The sequence below is a fragment of the Mycteria americana genome, chromosome Z (assembly GCF_035582795.1).
Source record: "Mycteria americana isolate JAX WOST 10 ecotype Jacksonville Zoo and Gardens chromosome Z, USCA_MyAme_1.0, whole genome shotgun sequence".
NCBI lineage: Eukaryota > Metazoa > Chordata > Aves > Ciconiiformes > Ciconiidae > Mycteria > Mycteria americana.
The window spans coordinates 21,547,974-21,566,387 of record NC_134396.1 but is presented as its reverse complement, the minus strand read 5'-3'; the positions used below and the strand labels follow the sequence as shown (position 1 = coordinate 21,566,387).

Sequence of the window (18,414 nt, the reverse complement as noted above, 5' to 3'; positions counted from 1 at the left end):
TCCTAAGCGTAATATTTAAGCACGACAGGTTAAAAGGAAGGTCACCAGCTAGCTCACTAAAGCTAAAACTGGCCATTTGGTGATCCCCAGTGTGACTGGTAGTGAAAAGAACATTGTGATGGTACAAATATTGCTACGAAGAAAAGGTGGTGGTGTGTGGTTTAGTTTCATGCAGAAAATAAAACCAGGTCATTTTATCGACATTCAGAAGTTTTGTTTTGTAGTTTGCATTTGAAATAAACAACCCCCTTTTTTGGCTTTACTTCTTTATGCTCAAGACAGAATGATGAGGTGAACAGCATGGGAGATTTGCTTCACTTCTTGTTGCTCAGAGATATATCCCCAATGAAAGAAACTAAATAAACAGACGCTTTAATACAGTATTTCTATTTTTCTCCTCCTCTTAGGATAAGAGTGTCTTGTTACCCAACACCCTCCACCTCTCCCACTCCTTTTGGAAAAGACAGGCAGGAAAATCAGGTTTTCTTCTCACACACATGATGAATCCATACTACTTTCACCATAAAGCTGAAATTCACTCAAAGAGCAACAGTTAACACGAAAGGAAAAGTCTTGTCATAATAATAACCATCATACTAAAAAGCCCAACTTTTCCCCAAACTATTGACTGTAAACAACACAGCTCCTAGAATTTCCCTCTGTTAAAAATACTTCTGGGCTCACAGTTGAAAGGACTGGTTTTGAAAATAAATGCCATTAATAATCTAGTGATTGAATAGAGAGTATCATAGGCTGGGGAAAACATGGGGAATGATGGGGTGAGCTGTTGCTATAGTGATTCTGATAAGATACTCTCTAGTGCCTTTGCTTGTCCCCATGCAATGACAATAAAGTCTAATTTAAAATCAACTCTTCAATTAATTATATCTTTTCCTGGTATCCTGGCATACAAAAACATATAGAGAGAAATTAAGAACTGTACCACATGCTACATTTCTTGCTTTGGAGAGATTCTTGAACCTCACCAATTTCTAAGTGTGTCAGGCTAAAACTTGCTGTATTAAAAGCTCAACAAAGGATCAGTTCTGCTGAGTCTTTACGCAAGTCTCTGAAAACTGATTAACACAAAGGCTGTAAAAAATGGCATACATAACTAAAGTACTGATTTGACTATTACCATTTTACCAGCCCAGCTATGCCTGTCATTACGTCAATTAATTCTCTACCTGTCTGAAAGCTGGTACGCAAGTTATTGATTAGATTAGTTTTTCAAAATGAAAAAGAAATGTTTGTGAAAGCCCGTTTGTAATTTGTAATTGCTGAAATCACCTTTGTACCTGGTTCACTTTGCAGACTGAGAGAGATCCCCTGCTAAAGACTGCCAGAAAGTCAGTTTCTAGCAGAAAGCTAGTTCCCACTGGTTGCATATTGGAAGTAAGTTTAAAACCTTCTGGGTGCCAAATAGTACTTATGTCATGGGCTTTCTTCAACCAGGGCTATCTGTAAGATTATGTGATTTTAGGGTATAAATTGCTTCAAAGCTAGATAGATGTTTCATTTTTAAAAATAAATAAATGACTTCAGATACTTTAGCAAACCTCCATCTCTTAGCCATCAACTATTGCAGGGATGCCACAGCAAAGCCTGCGTTCCAGGAACCTTTAACCAAGCTGGACAGAGACGTAGCACCAAAGGCTTTTCAAGCTGACAAGACAGCAACTCCAAGTTTTATAACAGTTCATTCTGTGCCAGAGGGAACCGAATCAGAGCTAGGACCAACGTTCAGGAGTTTCTGCCTTCTAGCGCTAAGCTTAAACTATGACAGTACACCCCTTTCACATTATATTGAAAAGGAACACTTTATGGGTATGCATAAAACCCACTGTCAACAAAAGCCAATATTTTAAGAGCAGGAAAAAAACTCAGCCTGTAACTAGACATTGCTATTACAGTATTTGCAAACAGCAACTTTTAAACAGTGCCTAATATACAGCCTAAATTTAACCTGAGACAAAATTAACATAATTTTGTCAGAGACCTAATTCACTTGGAGCTGGAATCCACATTGTAACAATGTTGCACTTTCCACTTATTCTACTAAAATTCTTTATGCTTCACAAAACATCTCCCAGAAATACATCACATACTAGCTTCCAACTACTGTAACGTTACACCCACTGACACAACCCTTGACACTTTTCGGTTTGATCACAGTTGAACTTTCACAGATTACAAGCGATGTATTCCTCTGGCTTGAGTATCAAAGGCTGCAATACAGAAGCATATGAGCCAAACCGTTTATTCTGCAAAGTTGTTCAGTTTCACACCACATGCAACCCAAGCAAAAAGAAGGTGTTGGGAAGAGAGTGCTGCAGGAATACAAATACTGAATGGGTCTTAGTAGCCAACTTAAGGAAGGGAAGAGCTAAACCTTACATTTGCTGCCAAGCACTTCAAAAACTGGATTTGCACAGTTCAGGTTCCACCTTTTCAGATTTGCTGCCACAGTCCCACAGTTCAAGTTAACCTAATTTTGACCTACTACCTGTGCCCTTTTCATTCTTCACTGCTAGAGTCTGATTTCCTTGTGCATTGCTGTCCTTCTGCACCCCATGAGCAAAGGGGAGGCAGAGCTACATGATAACCTGTCAGGGTAAACAAATAAGGTTTTCATACTAAGCATAAACACCTGCAACAGAGGGGACAAAATACCTGATGCACCTCTTGTTTCAGCCACAGCTGCTGTCAAAAAGGCAACCATTTCCAAAAAGTAAACCATAGGTGCATAGGCAGGTCTTGGCTACTGGGCAGTCCACCATGAATCTGTCTACATTTCATGTCATGTCTCAACGAGCAACAGCTTATTGATATTTTTTTGTTCTTCCAACCATGCTAAAATCTCAGGAAAATGCAATGAAAACCAAAAATACTCAAGTCCTTCATGATACATTTTTAACAGTTCCCTAACCACAGTAAGTTACCCAGTCACAGTACTTCAGAGGTTAATTTCTAGTTAGCATACCTCTTAGTGTATCTAACTTCTTCCAAGAGCAGTGGGACAGAAATGTCCTTCATTCCACTGCATATGATGTCAAGCACATAGACCAGTAAGCAAATCAAGGACAAACATGGCAAAACCGCCTCAAGCATTTTGTCAGGCAGTTTGAAATTTGTGGGCTCTTACCAGCTTTGTGATCATTTTATTTTTTTCAGAAAAATACTGTACCATCAGATCTGTTATTTAAAGAGGGAGATAGTAGGTACCTCACTTTAAGTACTGCATGTACTGTAGGACAAATGTTCCCTTGCGTAGGTAGGTACAGCTGCACAGTAAAAGGAGGTTGTGCTACTTAAAATAAGCAGAGGATTTCAAAATGCAAAGGGATACTTTGTAGTTCCTCCCCTTTTGAGACAGGAATACAGCCAAAACTTAGTTATAAATACAACCCACTACTGGCTTTGCTTCTGCTGATGAGCTTCAGTGCATCATGATTCAAGGCCAGGATGCCCTGCCATTTTGCCTTGTTGGCAGTGGCCTACTCAGATCTTGTATTCAGGCTCTGAACTGACATTTACAAGCATTCAGTTCTCCAAGGCACTCACAGTATAGAAGGCTTATACATGTCAAGTTACCCACTGCACAGGAGAACAGAGAACACAGAAGAGGGGGGAAAACACTACAACTAGGTGCAACTATGTACCCGATGTGTTTCAGTCTGGCTTTTTTTATTTTATTCCTCCAATGAATCATGACTTTCAAAACAACACAGTAATATCTTACATAAGATAAACTTGCTGCTTTATGATTTAACCTGGACAAGGGAAACTGCAAAAAGCGGTGATCACGGCAGGACAGTTACTTCAATGGAAGACAAAAAAATAAACCCCTTTGCAGAGAAAGCGGAATGTACCACTCCTGCTGCGAATGCCCCTCTGTCACGCTCTCACAGTAGCTGCTATACCTTGTCCAGCCCAGTTACAAGCACCAGCAAGTCTGGTTTGTCAAGAGCTTTGGCACAGGCAGTGTAGGCAAGGGAGGGGGGTGGGTTGTCCATTTTATTCCCAGCTGTCTGCTGCCAGAGGCCATCTATTTTGCTGGTGGCTGGATTTAGCCCTGCTTTGCTCACTCCCTAATGGAACTAAGCAGAAAGTGGCTGATTAGACTGAAGAAAGGAGTATTCTTCCCTTTTGTTAAATGAAAACAGTAGTGAAAGAGGAAAGATCAGAATTAAGTAAATGACAATTTAAAGAGGATGATCATAAAGTTGACTTCAGAGATTAAAGCCAGCTTTATATCCACACCAATTCTTGGAAAAAGACATTACTCATAAAGGTGCAAATCTGCTTGCAAAGCCAATTGCCAAAATCCATGCGCTTTCCACTTGACAAGCTCTACAGTGAAGGGGGGGTGGTGGTGTCAAAATCCCTGTTCATTTTACAGCAAGAGAAAGAAGGAATGTTTATTGTGTCTACATTTACAGCTGAGAAAACAGGAGTTTCTACCAGCTGCTCTCTTGTATACCCCTTTCCAATTTTAACCCAAGAAAGCATCCTTTGTTGTCTGTTTAAATGCTCCCTGAACTAGATCCTGCGTCAAATCCTCACCTGGTCCAAAGAGACAACACATGGTTCCCCCAGCTACCAGGGACCTGCGTCAAGCCCTGAGGACCTGGCACACCACACATGTGCATGGATCATTAATTAAACTAAAGCTGGGACGCAATGACAACTCCAGCATCTTTCAAGGATGTGCAGCCCAGCGTTCCACAAAATCTGTCAGGGCGGTGAAGATGGAAACCAACTGCTAAGAGCTGCCGCGGTGTTATTCCTGAAATGACCAACTCCACATTTAACAGAGCCCTTCAGGCTTTCAAACTGATGTAGCAAAGGAAGACAGGGAGGCAGCTGAAAAGCCTGGGGACATTCTCCTTCAGGGACAGGAGACCCACCAGGACTTTAGGAAATATGTCAGGGGATATCAGCTGACAGGAGGGGCTTGGGCTTCTATCCAAGCTCCCTCCATCCCATCCTGTCCTACATCACCTACCACGGGGGGGGGTGGGGGAAGAGTAAGGAAGGGATTATTCTGCCTAGGGACCAAAGATTTACCAAGTAAAGGACAGAAATAGAGAAAGAGGTAACAGGGACTCTGCCAGAAGGAACAGTCACATGTAGCTGAGCAGAGTGACTGGAGTGCTTGGTACAGAGAAACACTTGAAAATGCAACTGGCCTTATCCAGCAGACAGTATAGATACATTACCTGGAGCATGCAGCTTTAAAAATAGCTCACTATTAAAGCAGCATTAAAACAACCCAACCCTCCACCCCCAAAGAAAAGTAGGCACCCTGAATAACTGGTTTTTTCACTTTGCTACTGGGCATCTTACATTCAGAAATTTGCATCTTAATTTCCCATTCCTGGAAAACAAAGAGAGACTAATAACCTCAGAAATCACCCCAGGAAAATGTTAAACTATGACCTTTGCTTATTAGTATTTCTACTCAATTACAGCAAAGCATTGTTTCGGGGGTCTGTTTGCAATACAAGCTTCTTTGCAATACAAGCTTCTTCTCCCCTTAGGGAGTAGAACACTTTTTCACAGGCACGAATGTACATGCAGAAATAAGCAGCCATACAAGTTGAATAAATGTACCTGCTTATTTTCATTTTTGTTCTGCACTCTAATGTTTTTGGACATTTCTGGAGAAGATGGAAGTATTTAGAAAAAATGAACCACTGGAATTAAGCAACGTAAGCTGGCTCTTCAAATTTCTTTATTACTGGAGCCAAAAAGAAACCTACGGCCTGATGGATATAATCAGATAATTTTCTAAATGTCTCAATAACGGATTGTTGACCAAACTTTTTCAGTCCTACAAAAGCATAAACATCCATTTCTGTAAATAAAAACAGCCAGCTATTTGAAAATTAACATTCCCAATCATTTATAAGCTAAAGAAAGGTGCATGTTAAAGTAGGTCTCTCTCCTCCCTTGTCACAGTAATTTTGATTTTGTTATAACCATTTTGTCTATACTGGTGTATAATGGAACAAAAGAAGATCAGATCTATACCTGTGGTGCACTACTTCATCCCTTATCATGGTCATCCTAATGTTCTTTCCATTTCCAAAGGCTTTCACCTTCTGGAACCTGCATCACCTCTGCTACCTGTTACTACATACTATGCAGCAACATGCAGCAAAACCACAGATATTCCTGGAGCACAACAGAACAGATACTCTACTGGATCATCTTACTAAGTTGAATGTCTTCACTGTTACCAACAAAGCACAGAACACTTTCCTTGACTACTAGGAAGTCCAATAAGATGGTGTAGGCCTTTTTCACCTGTTTGATCAGACTGTCTTCATCTTACATGCCCTGTGGAACACAGCAAGCTTATATACAATAATGATTTGTTTAAAATTAAGATCATATGGATTTTTCCTTGTATACAGTAAAATGAAGGGAAGTTCTCCCTGAAAATGAGCATGAGCCTTGTATTTCATATGTTGGCTGAGGTAACACAGGAAGAAATATTTTAGTGCCTTTGTCTTTCTCTCCATCAGTCTACACTACAAAACCAGCACATGACTTGCCATCATTCAACCATACTGACAATCTTCTTAATAAAGGTGGTGCAGAATGGGAATTCTCATGCAGTGGAATGTCAGAGAGATGGTTTGGTTCCAGCTCTGCTTCTGTGCACCCTGCAAGAGCTGATACTGTTTCCATGGTAGAAAACCAACAGTGTCATAAAACTGTATAGGTATTATTAGCACTCACATCAGTCTCTTGGATAAACTTTTCTTCAAACATTGTAGAGAATTAAAAGAAAATATCAATAGAAAGACAGATAGACACAAATCCCTTTCCTACAGTGTAACACGGCCTGGAATGTTTCAAAACATTTCACATTCTTAGTGGATCTCCAGTAATGCTTATAAGCATTAGTTTTTAGTTACAAATAAGAGAAAACAATTAAAACAGAAAATCCTGAGTAAATCCAGGTAAGTGGATCAGCTTTACAACATATACATTCAACCCAAGATGCATTTTCAACATAGCAGCTGTGGCAGACTATGCAACTCCTATACCCAACATCAGGACACTAGAGAGCCAACATTACTTTCTACATGTCTTTCCTCTCCAGCTCCTAACTTAAATTTTTCCAAAATAAAATTGACAAAATCAAAACCATGTCCAAGCTCTAAATACTCATCCTGTTCTTAAAAATCCATTTTCAAAAAAGTATCTGTCCTCATCTTACCAGAAGCTCATCCACAGTTGTCTGCACAGTCCATCTAAGCCATGAACACCCTGATTCACCCTATAGAAAACCATCATTAATGGCAACAAAACAACACCATAACTTACCTCATAAATTGCCTTTACTCTCTCTTTTACTACTGATGACAGTAAAATAATCACAACCACTGACATTCCTAAGAAATTTTCTGCCTGATCTGGAAGCCTTTTGACTTTGTACTTACTCCTCTGTCTTGCGACATTTAAACTGTTCAGCATTTTGAGTACATGCTGGTTTGCAGTAGCACAAAAACCTGTATTTCCCAGAGTATAGGATAAATGCTCTCCCATTTTTAGACTATTTTGTTATTTTATACATGATGTGTGAAGATAGATGAAGTTAAAATGGTCTAACGTTTTCATTCGAATGGCTACTTGCACGTTTGCTCACACCACAATCCAGTGCTACTCAGCAGTGTGACTCAGTAAGGTAAGGCTAACAAAAAATTCACAGAATTTCTATTTAAAATAAACTGCTCATAAAAAAACCCTGAATTCAACAATTTGCATTAAATATCTTTTTTTCCTCAAGAAACATGTATTTTACAGCTGATTTTACCAGCAGGATACCCCAGACTAGAGAGAGTTACTAGCTAAGCAACTGAAACCACAATTTTTAATGACTGTTGCTCCTTCTACAGCTGCAATCGTCATATATTCCTTATTCTCCTATGTTACGTTTAGTTCAGCTCAATAATGAGTAACTTGTGACTGAAAACAGCAGGAATGCATGCTTACCTATTCCAAATAAAAGAGGAATAAAAACTGGCACCTACAAACACTAAAATCCTGACATCTTGAGAATTTGTTAATTTCACCAAATAAAAAGTATTATATTGTATCTAATATAATTAATGTTTACATAATCATTAAAATGTATACATTTGCAGAAAAGTAATACTTTCATTCAAGTTTCTTTCTCAAGAGAGTTGTCCACATCAAGGAAAAATAGCACTCTGGTAAACACTTCTCTCTTTTTTTAAAGCTAATCAAATATATAAATTAAACCCATAAATAAATACCTGTTAACCTTGTAAGTACCTACCCAAGATTGTCTCCTTGCTCAGTAAAAAAACTATTCCAAATTTCGTACTATCATTCCAGAGAAAATCAAAATGGTTTAAAGGGTTACCAGAAAACAACAATAAAGCTTTCTTCAGAAAGATAAATAAAATTATAAACAGGAAACATGATTAAAGTCTTTTATTTGAATTAAGGTTTCTTGCGTGCTGATTTAAACTGAGACAAAATTCCACAATTCAAATAATTCTAATTCTAATCAATCTATCTGTAATAAGACAGCTCTAGTCTACAGCATTTAAAGATTATTCCTTAACAATGTAGTTCATCATTATTTTTCCTGCTGTATTTATTTTGATTCAAAAAGGAATAAATACTGGCACCATAAAGGAATGACTTAGGTTGATGGATACAATAACCACAAAGTTAGCAGTTCCCAAAGAAGGGATCACGGCAGCTCTGGGCTGTAAGCCTAATAAAAATTCAGGTTTTTATCCCAGTAGTTGCCATCTTCAACATTACTTAAAGAGAAAAGATTGCTGGACAGTTTAACACTACTTAGGAAAGCTGTAAGAGAGGGAAGTCCACAGACACAATAACTTCATATGCTTTTTTCTTCTGTTTATGTGGGTTTGGAGCTGCTGCCTGGCTTTGGCTGCCATTACTGCTCAGGGGCTGTAATGGAACCTGAAGCTCCTTTCAGGGGAAGCCGGATGGGGTTAATTCTCAAGTGTATCTTTACAATTATTAGTCATCAAAGCTAGCAAAGGAATAAATCTCTGCATGTGTTTGTGTTTTAAATTCTGAAGCTTATAAAAGGCTTTACTCTGTCCTGGTCATTTGTATTCATATGAACAGCTCACTCTTTACATTTTTGGCTGCAATTCAACCTCTGTCTAGACTTCCAGTATTTCTAAAATATAATGCAAGATCTGCCTCCAGACAGGCTTTTTGCTGGTGCAGGAATTTATGAAACAACTTTTAGAATGTCACTGGATATAGCGAAATTGACCTTTAAGGTGAGTATGAGTCAAATTCTGAGACAAAATTGCCTTTTCTCCTTCAACACATAATGAGTAAAACATTCAAGATCTGGTCCTAAATACTTACTGCTCACATTGTACTTCAGTCTCTTTCCAGTACTATGCACTAGACAGAATGCTTTGAGCTGTTGGCAAGAAAGATGCTGGTTGAAAGATATGAAAATTCTGCTAATATTCTTTTCTCGCAAGAATAGTAATGAAAGCCTTTCTCCCAATACTAAATGAAAAATGTATCTACATGTGGTGTGGACTGAGTCAGTTCTTTCCATTTCTGAATCTGACTGGTTTTATCTTTCTAGCTACTCCAGAAATACTGTGGGGGCTTGCCCCCTAAGGTTGATATACACATTCTGCTTGTGTAAGAATCTTTCTTTTTCCCCTGTTTTAAATAGAAAGTTTTTTAAAATCCAAACGCTTATCCCTTTAGTGTTGGCAACATGAAAAAAAGAAAAGATTAGTGTTGAAAGAAAGTCTTCCAACTTTTTCTGCTTTTATAGGCAGTGCCTAGAAAATTCTTGTCCAGTCTCTGAAAAGCTTAAAGGAAAGCGTACACAAAAGGACAGATGAACTATGAAAAGCAGATGACTGAAAAAGCCTGTGTTACAGGAAGAGATCTTTCTGAATGCTTTTCACTATTACATCTTTATTGATGGTTCTCCCTCACTTCACAGCACAGTTACACTGACTGAGCACTACTTGAATGAGATGTGATTATAGAATTAGCCTTGCTGAAATCTGGCTCTGGGTTCTGAAATGTAGTTGCTAGTTATCTTCTCCGAAGATTCCTATAGGTTAGACTCTGACAACCCCTGGACAGACAATGACAACAGAGACACCGTGAAAGATGACAGGGAGAGTAAGCACATGTGCCCCTCTGTGCAGAAATGAGTGAATGCTGAAGCCAGAAGGGCGGTGGACTCTCTAAGACCAGAACGCTTACATCTGACAGCACTGGCTTGGATAGTGATCAACAGTTCTTCCCATGAAGCAGCATCACACTGGCCACCATAATGCAATAACATTACACACAGGTATTTCTGTCATTCACGTGCCAATTACTGGAACATTCTAATGAGCTAAATCTCTCTGGTGCTTCCCTTCCTTGCATTTCCCAACCTGCCACAGAGCAGCCCAGATCTTTTGCAAATGAAGTTATTTCGGATTGCTCAGCTGAGGCATATGTCCAAACTGGTAAAACATATAATTCTGGCTACAAAGTGTATTTTTCTCTCAGATGCTTCCGCCACTTCTCAGTATCATTTCAAAACATTACTGCATAACTTGAATAATAGGCAGATATTTCTGACTCTTTTTTTTTTTTTTTTTTTACCTACATATTTCTCTGGAGGGAGCAAAAGCCAAGACCTGATGAACTGATTAATTCTATGTTAGCTACAGCCTTAGGACAATGAAAACATCTCAAAGGAAGAATTAAATATGTTGTAGGATTAGCATCTACGTCTCTTCTCCTTTTTCTATTTGTGCTGGAAAAGGTTAATGGCATTCATTACATCCTGTAGATTTATATACAGAAAAGAAGTATCATATTAGTGGGAATGAATGCTATGCAAAGTATATTTAGGGAGCAAAATTTTTTTTTTTGTCCATTGTGATCTGTTATTAAAAGCAATACTTTACAGTAACTGAACATTTTCAGATGCTAAAGTGCTTGATTGGCATGAAAGTATCAAAACCTGTAACTTCTGCACCCACAGAGCAGACATGCAGATATAGCCAGTGCAGGTGAAACTTATTTTGCACGTGATGTTGTACTAACTACTGATACACTGGCATTACAAGGAATAAGCACAATTTCATATATATGGAGACCACTATAGTCCCAAAATGATTTAATGGCTGAAATGAGGCCTCAAAATGGCTGAAATGAGGCCTCAAAACTAACTTGCTACCATGAAAGATATAACAGCATGTCTAAGAATAACTTCTAATAGTTTGCTATTGTCCCTTTTTGTGATTATAATCAAGCACTGACCCCAGGTAATAAATCCTGAAATCTGCAGAAATAACTCCATTTCCAAAAAAGCAATTATCAATCAAGGAAAGGCAATGAAAAAATCTAGGTAGATTGTGCAAGAATTGCAGAGCACATGCACACACAAACATTTACATTTTACAGACAGTGCATATACTTTTTTATACACAGTGTGTCATGGGTTTAATACAATTAAAAATCGTCCTGAGGAATCGCAACATAAAACTTCCACAATTGCTTTCAAACACATTGAAAATCTTTGTTGGCATAAAACCTACATAGAGAATCAGCAGAGTTACCTCACCACAAAACCTCTCTCCATTATGTTAATGTTTCTATCATATGAAAAACACCCTGATGTGAGAAATAGTGACATCTCAGTGAGACAGGACAAAGTAAGGCGAACTGCAGGTCTTTGATCTGGCTGAAAGTGCTCTGCATTCTGATTAGAATTTCTGCTGGGATCCTAGGAGATGAAAGGATATTTTAAGTCTGACAGTTAACAGAGGGGGAGACGTATTCAGAAAAAAACAAAAAGAGGAGCACTGAAAGCAGATGACGTCATGCCTCAAAATGGCCTTTACCATCTTACTGACATGTTCCACAATGTAGTGTAGCAGTTTCCACACAGCTATTCTTGAGAGCTCAAGATCCTCTGTGGAGACAGTATGGCTGGAGATCCACTGCTTTAAAAGGATGGAAAGTTGAAACAGGTCTAAATATAATACACATATTGTATTTCGGGCCCCTAAATGCATTATGGTAATGCTCCAGAATACTACTTTTTGAAACTATGTTCTGCCCGACACACTACAAGGAAAGCCTTCAGTCTACAAAGCTTACAATTACAAGTTCTGGCACTCCCATCTTCAGGAAAACCCCACACAGCAAGCATGAAAATGCCATTTACTTCCCTCTGATTCTTCCCACAGGCACAGTTTGCCCTTTTGTACCAGGAACATCTTCCAACCTTGTAGGGGCCTTGGAACTGACTACCCTTCACCTCAGATTGCCAGAGGCACCCAACATTGGGGAGAGACATCACAATCTCCCCCTTTATTCTCTACAAGCAGTTACGGAAAAAAACAGAGGACACTGGTAGCATTCTGCTTATTTATGTTCAGGCAAATGTACATACAGTCAACTTACCAGGCCATGTATGTGCCATTTGCTCACAATGGATTTGTATACCTTAGAAGATATAAAAAAGCTTTTTACTAATACTGCCTTTCTCTTTTTTAGAAGCTTACTCTCCTTACATAATATACAAAAATTGTGCTTTGAACTGTTTCTCATTAAGCCACAAAAAGAGATTTCTTGTCAAAGCTTCTCTGTTTCTTAACTCTCCTGCTCTACCACCTCCTTCATGTCTCATGGTGTGGCCACTTTTGCAGGATTTTTTCTGTGTCAAACTTCCTCTCAGCTGCAAAGAGGTATCTTTATAAACATGTCTTTCATTTGAACTCCAGCCTAAGTGCAAAATGTAAAGAACAATAAAAGCAGCTTTGCGGATACCAACCACATCTCCTATTTCCTGAAGGCAGCACACTTATTTTCATTTGAAAGGGAAGCTGATGTTAAAATTGGGATTTTTACATTTTCACATGAATTACAGACCTCTTTACACTGTTTCACTACCTGCATATAAATGCATTTTGAGAATAGTTTCACGGATCATGCTGGAATGAAGTCTCCTGGAAAACTGATGCTAACGTCACCAAAAGACTAAGCATTCTGCAACACTAAAATGAAGCAGCATTACAGGGACACACACAAGAAAAATTCCAAACGAAGCATGTCTGACAAGCCATGTGACACATCAGTACCTCTCTATTCTCTCCACACAGACTACTAAAATCTGTATCAATTACAAACGATCATATTTGATGTGTGCATAACTATACTCTCACCAGCTGCAGGAGAATTATTTCTTAGAGAAACAGTAAACAACTGTAATTAGTTTTGAAATGCAAATGTCTCTTTTAGAATGTGTTTTTAAAGATAAAAACCCTGTATTTTAAGCTGATAAACTAACCAGGCACTGATGAAGAGTGGGGTGGATACTCACATGTTAGAGATTCCCATTCTATTCTCTCCCTCTTACTATGGAACGTTTTCTATGCTTCTAATTTTTTGTCACTCTCTCTTAACCTCTTATTTTCAAGAAGAAAGAACCATAAGATACATGACGTATGAACATCTCACTCTATCTGGATTTTATCTGTACCATTTTGAGACTCAGCAATTAAACTACCACACTTTCCTCTTGGTGTCAAGGCATTCAAAGGTCTCTTGGCATCCCTTATCCCACAGCACCCGACTCCATCAGAGAGAACTTAAGTCTGTGTGGCACAACATACATTACAATCTTCAAGAATGTTAGCAAAAGTTACTAATAGCACATCTGTAAAACAAAGATGACAGTTTGCCTGAAACTGGCTTTACTTTCTCCTGTTTTCATCTCATCTGTTGCAGGATGGAAAACTGATTTCTGTCCATAGATTCTAACAGGACTCATGAAATCTTGATCAGAAGGAATGAAAGCTCCGCTAACCTCCTCTCTGTGAGAGATTCTTCTTCCTCCTTTTATTTTTTCATTACAGGATATTGCTAGTATTAGCAAACTGCGTTTCTCTTGTTTCCATCTTGAAGGTCTGAGGTTCAGATACTGTCCCAGTAGTACCAGAGAATCACAGAGATCTGAAGTCTAATGCAGTCACGCACTTACGACTATGCGTATACTTAAAACAGCCAACTAATAAACTTCTTCATTAAAATAACAATCATTATTTACAAATAACAACCTGACATTATTTGTAAAGATGCTCTCTCGTGTACTTTGACAGGATGAGTTATTTCTCCATCAAGAATTCTAGCTCTCAAAATGTGTGTGCAACCACCTGTAAAAGAACTAATTTATTTTAGTGATCAGCAAGAATTACTGCCCTCTTAAAGTCAATATTGCAATATATTGACCTGAAGCAAGCAAGCATTCAATCTGACGCTAGCAGAAAAGGTACATAATACACTTTACTCAACACAGAAATAGTTGCAGAAAACCCTAACAACCCATGCATAAGGTGAACTACACAGCTTCTCTGGGCAACATAAAGTACTAAGGGGATAAAACCCAAACTATACTTCATTTAGCTTTGCTGACTTGATCATTACCACAGCATGCCCATTCTCATTTCTGTTCGTTCTAAGGAAACAAGTTTCCTTGAGTCCTACACTTACACATGCAAATATGCACCTAGCCAATTTAGTTAAATTATGACTTAGAGAACAAAAAAGTATCGGAAGGAAAAACTGTAAACAGACATAATTCCTTCTAATTTCAGCATCTCTAATGTAAATCACAGCTTGAGGGTGGTATTAGCTGTTCAGTGGCTCAGACTAACACGCTTGACAGGAGTCAATGCCAGGGGTCCAGAAGGAGGGTAGCCATAACAAAGGAGAAGTTACTAAGAAGGTACTTAGCTGTGAGTTATAAGACAAGTAGATGCACATATTTTGCAAAAGAGAAATCAAAGCCAGTAAGCCAGAAAGGGTCAGAGTCTTAAAAGGGCAAGACTTCATGGTATTTACTTGTATGTCTCAAAGTTCATGTTGGGGAGAAAAGGTGCTTACTTGTAAAGGTAATATTCGGCTTGATCCACTTCCTCTCGTGAAGAAATGTTGTCAACAAACTGATTTAAAAATAAGAAAAAAAAGCTTCAGAGGGAGCATTCACAAAGCATATCAGAAGAAAAATGCCACTTCAATAAACAAAATACATTTGTTTGGCATATTTAGGTGTCTGACAGTACTGGAGGTCTTCAAGTCTTTGCTTGCTCCTACTCAGGTTTCTTCTAGACTGCTGAAAGTCAAATCTTTTTAAACTGAGACAACTTCCCTCGTCACCTCCATGAAACATTATGCACCTTGAAAACATGCAGACCATCTGAGAATTATGTCCATATAGCTCAGTACCCCACATTTTTGCTGCTCCTCTCTGAATTTTTTGCTTTTTAATCACATCCTTTAATTTGAGAATACATTCAGTTCCTTACCTTTTTTCTCCCAATTTTGAGTGAGATTCAACACGCCTTACTTCTCTTTCTAAAACGTATTCTTTTCCCTAATGTTTGCCTATTGTGCCTATTCATACTATAAATTCTGAAGGACAGGGGCAACAGCATTTTGTATTTCACCACACATATAAATAATGGTAAGGAAAAAATCACCCCCCATGCTGTAAAGCACAATTTTCCTCTCATTTAAAAACCCTGTCTTACTCCAGACAATCTTCCAAAATTCCCAGTGCTATCAACTATTTAAATAAAAGCCAAGTTTTCAACCAGACTTTGTCTTATGGTACAAGTGAATCCTGTCTTCCTGTAGGTTTTACTAACATAAGCATAAAGGTGCTGGAACACTCCAGAGTCTTTCCAGTATAATACCTTTAGCTCAGAATATATAAACGACACGTTCTCAAGGTCAGTACTCCTCTTTATCCTAAGCATAAGCTAAAAATAATAGTTTCAGCTGACTGGTGCTTGCTCTCCAGTTTCTTAACTCTCCTCGCATGCTGTAGACATGTAGGTCTCATCTTTTGAGTGTGGCAATAGCATGCCTGTGTGCTCTATTTACATTTTAGAAAATAAGAATCTGATATGAGCTCCAGGTACTAGAAGGTGAGGCTGTTTGACAATCTGGAAATGCCACTTCTCCAGCGAAAAGGTCAGCCCAAAGCAGGAACATGAAGGAAAGGAATAAAGCTGATTAAGTAATAAAAGGGAAAGGAAAACTCATTTCCCCCATGGACACCGTCTCAGAAGCAATGATCAAGAATGCTTGATCTGTATAAATGCTTGATCTTGCAACTGTGTAAAATGTTCTGTTATTCCTCAGTTAGTGGTGCCAATGATCCTAATTAGTGGTGTTACTGAGGTACCAGGGTGGTGACTCAGCTTTTTTGGATAATTTTGAAGACTGAAATTAGTTTTTGGTTTCTTTTGAAAAGAAGTGACATATTTATTCTCCTTCTTCAGTACACTCACACAGGGAACTTAAAAAGCACATCTCACATCTCTGCCTTCAGTTCCCCTCCCCAGATTAATCCATCCAGAGGATGGAATTGGTTACTAGTTCCAGTAAAAATAATGGCTTCACTTATCCCACACCAGCATTTGTCCTGCTTCAGTCTGCTGAGGCAAGGGAAGAAAACTATAGAGGCAAAATGTATCCACCTCTGCCTCACTGTGAAAGGAGCCTGGAAGTCGAGGAAGATGCATGCAGACAGGCAGTGTGCTAATTCATTGCATTCCCTTAGCAGCCTGGGTTCTTATAAAGTGCCTGAGGGGGCGTTAAAGCTCTCACCAAGACAGAAATCACAGGAAGGCAGGGAACATACATTAGGGAAATACACAGCCCAGTAACAGAGAGGCCTGATTTTACTGAGAAAAAAAACTATTTCTGTTTTACAGACCCTACAGTCCAGGTACTAACTAATGAGTACAAAGTAACAATAAAACAGCTTTACACAGCAATTTAACAGTATAACAAGACATTTACGATCCCAGAACTCCCGGCAGAGGTGATATCATTTATCTCTTCTCAGCTCACTTGATTTCATAAGTATTCCATTGTCATTTCCATCACTTTATGATTGGAATTTATTTCCTTACCCGGGCTATTGTCAAGGAGCTGACAGGCAGCTTTCTTTCATAGGTTCTGTCCATTAAGTGGGCTAAGTCAGCTGGAGAAAACAGAAAAAGAGTTTTGTTTAATCAACCGGCATTACAGGAAAATCTGCAGAGCCATCATGTAACTCTGAACAGAACCTCCGTCCATGAAATCAAATTCTGGTTCCTTGTTACCATCTCATTTTGAAGTTGTATGAAAACAATACTTTAAATTATTCCTAAATAACAGCAAATAATACATGGAAAGGTTCTCAACATGATGATTTTAACTTATTAGAAAGAAAGGGGAAAAAAGCAAACTACCCTATAATGTGTTGGATGAAATTAGTATAACTAATATAACTCATCTAAAAAAACTGAGCAGATGTCGTTAAAATTCACACTTGCTTTCAAGCTTAGCACATGCTGGACAGTGCTTTTGGCATGGGTTTGTCCTTTATTTTATGGTAAAACAATACAGAAACAAGCAGTACCATGCTGAAAAACCCTACAGTCACAAACAGCAATCCAAACAAATCCTGTTAATCAAACTGGGCACTGTGCCAGTACCTTATTAACTTTATACCATTCTGCTCCGGCAGTCATACAACAATATTAATTTGACCATACAGGAACTTTAAGCTTCTGACTGTTGAACAGGTAGCCAAACGTTGCATTTAATGAATTTAATTGGAAGTTAAATTAATTTAATTTGGAGGTTTAGTTTTGTACTGTTCCTGGAAAATAATGACGACTCAGGAAGAGTAAGCTGTTTATTGTATGCTTAGAGTCAGCTGTTTGATTCTTAGCTGAGACACAAACTGATGATATCCAACCTATAAAATTCAAAGACTTCAATCATACTCTTTCCTTCTATTCTCCTGCATCTTCTAGGACCAGGAATCCAAGATACTCCCCCTGCATCATTAGCACCTGGCTTCATCCTTTGCACCCCAAGACTACAACTGTTACTAAACCAGCCTCTCCTTTGACACATCTCGATTAGTCCCCTTGGCCATCCTTCAAGAGCTGATGGGTTGGCTCGTTTTATAATTCATGTTCCAAAAAGTTCATCCGACCTCCACATGTGCCAATGAAATGTGAGGTGAGCACAACTCGCAGCACCACATCAGAATTTACTAAGCCTTCTACTCTGGCAAAGTTGTCAGGGGCAGGAAGCAGCATTACACGAGTAACATGCTGTGTCTCCAAGGGATGCAGCCCATGTATGTTCTGCCTACAAAACAAGTGATATCACTATTCATCATTTTAAAAACGCACCTGTACCGCCAGAGAATACTGAGGGGTATACAGTTCTAACAGTACGAATGGCATTCAATGCTACTCTGACCTTACAGGTACTCTCTCAAATTACAACACATGTGTGAAGATTTTTGCTGCAGTAAAATGACAGAGCCTT

At 38.7% G+C, this 18,414-nt stretch overlaps 1 protein-coding gene across 3 annotated transcripts in view; it reads right to left on the bottom strand.

Moving 5' to 3' along the window:
• The window catches only part of MRPS27 (mitochondrial ribosomal protein S27), a 47,829-nt gene that overhangs the window by 22,708 nt on the left and 6,707 nt on the right, over positions 1-18,414 (bottom strand). For all 3 annotated transcript variants that reach the window (XM_075526326.1, XM_075526324.1, XM_075526325.1), the window contains 2 exons: positions 16,998-17,068; positions 14,959-15,017 (listed from right to left, as the gene is read on the bottom strand). In XM_075526326.1, coding sequence (XP_075382441.1) covers positions 14,959-15,017; positions 16,998-17,068 — 130 coding nt within the window. The remainder of the gene's footprint in view (positions 1-14,958; positions 15,018-16,997; positions 17,069-18,414) is intronic.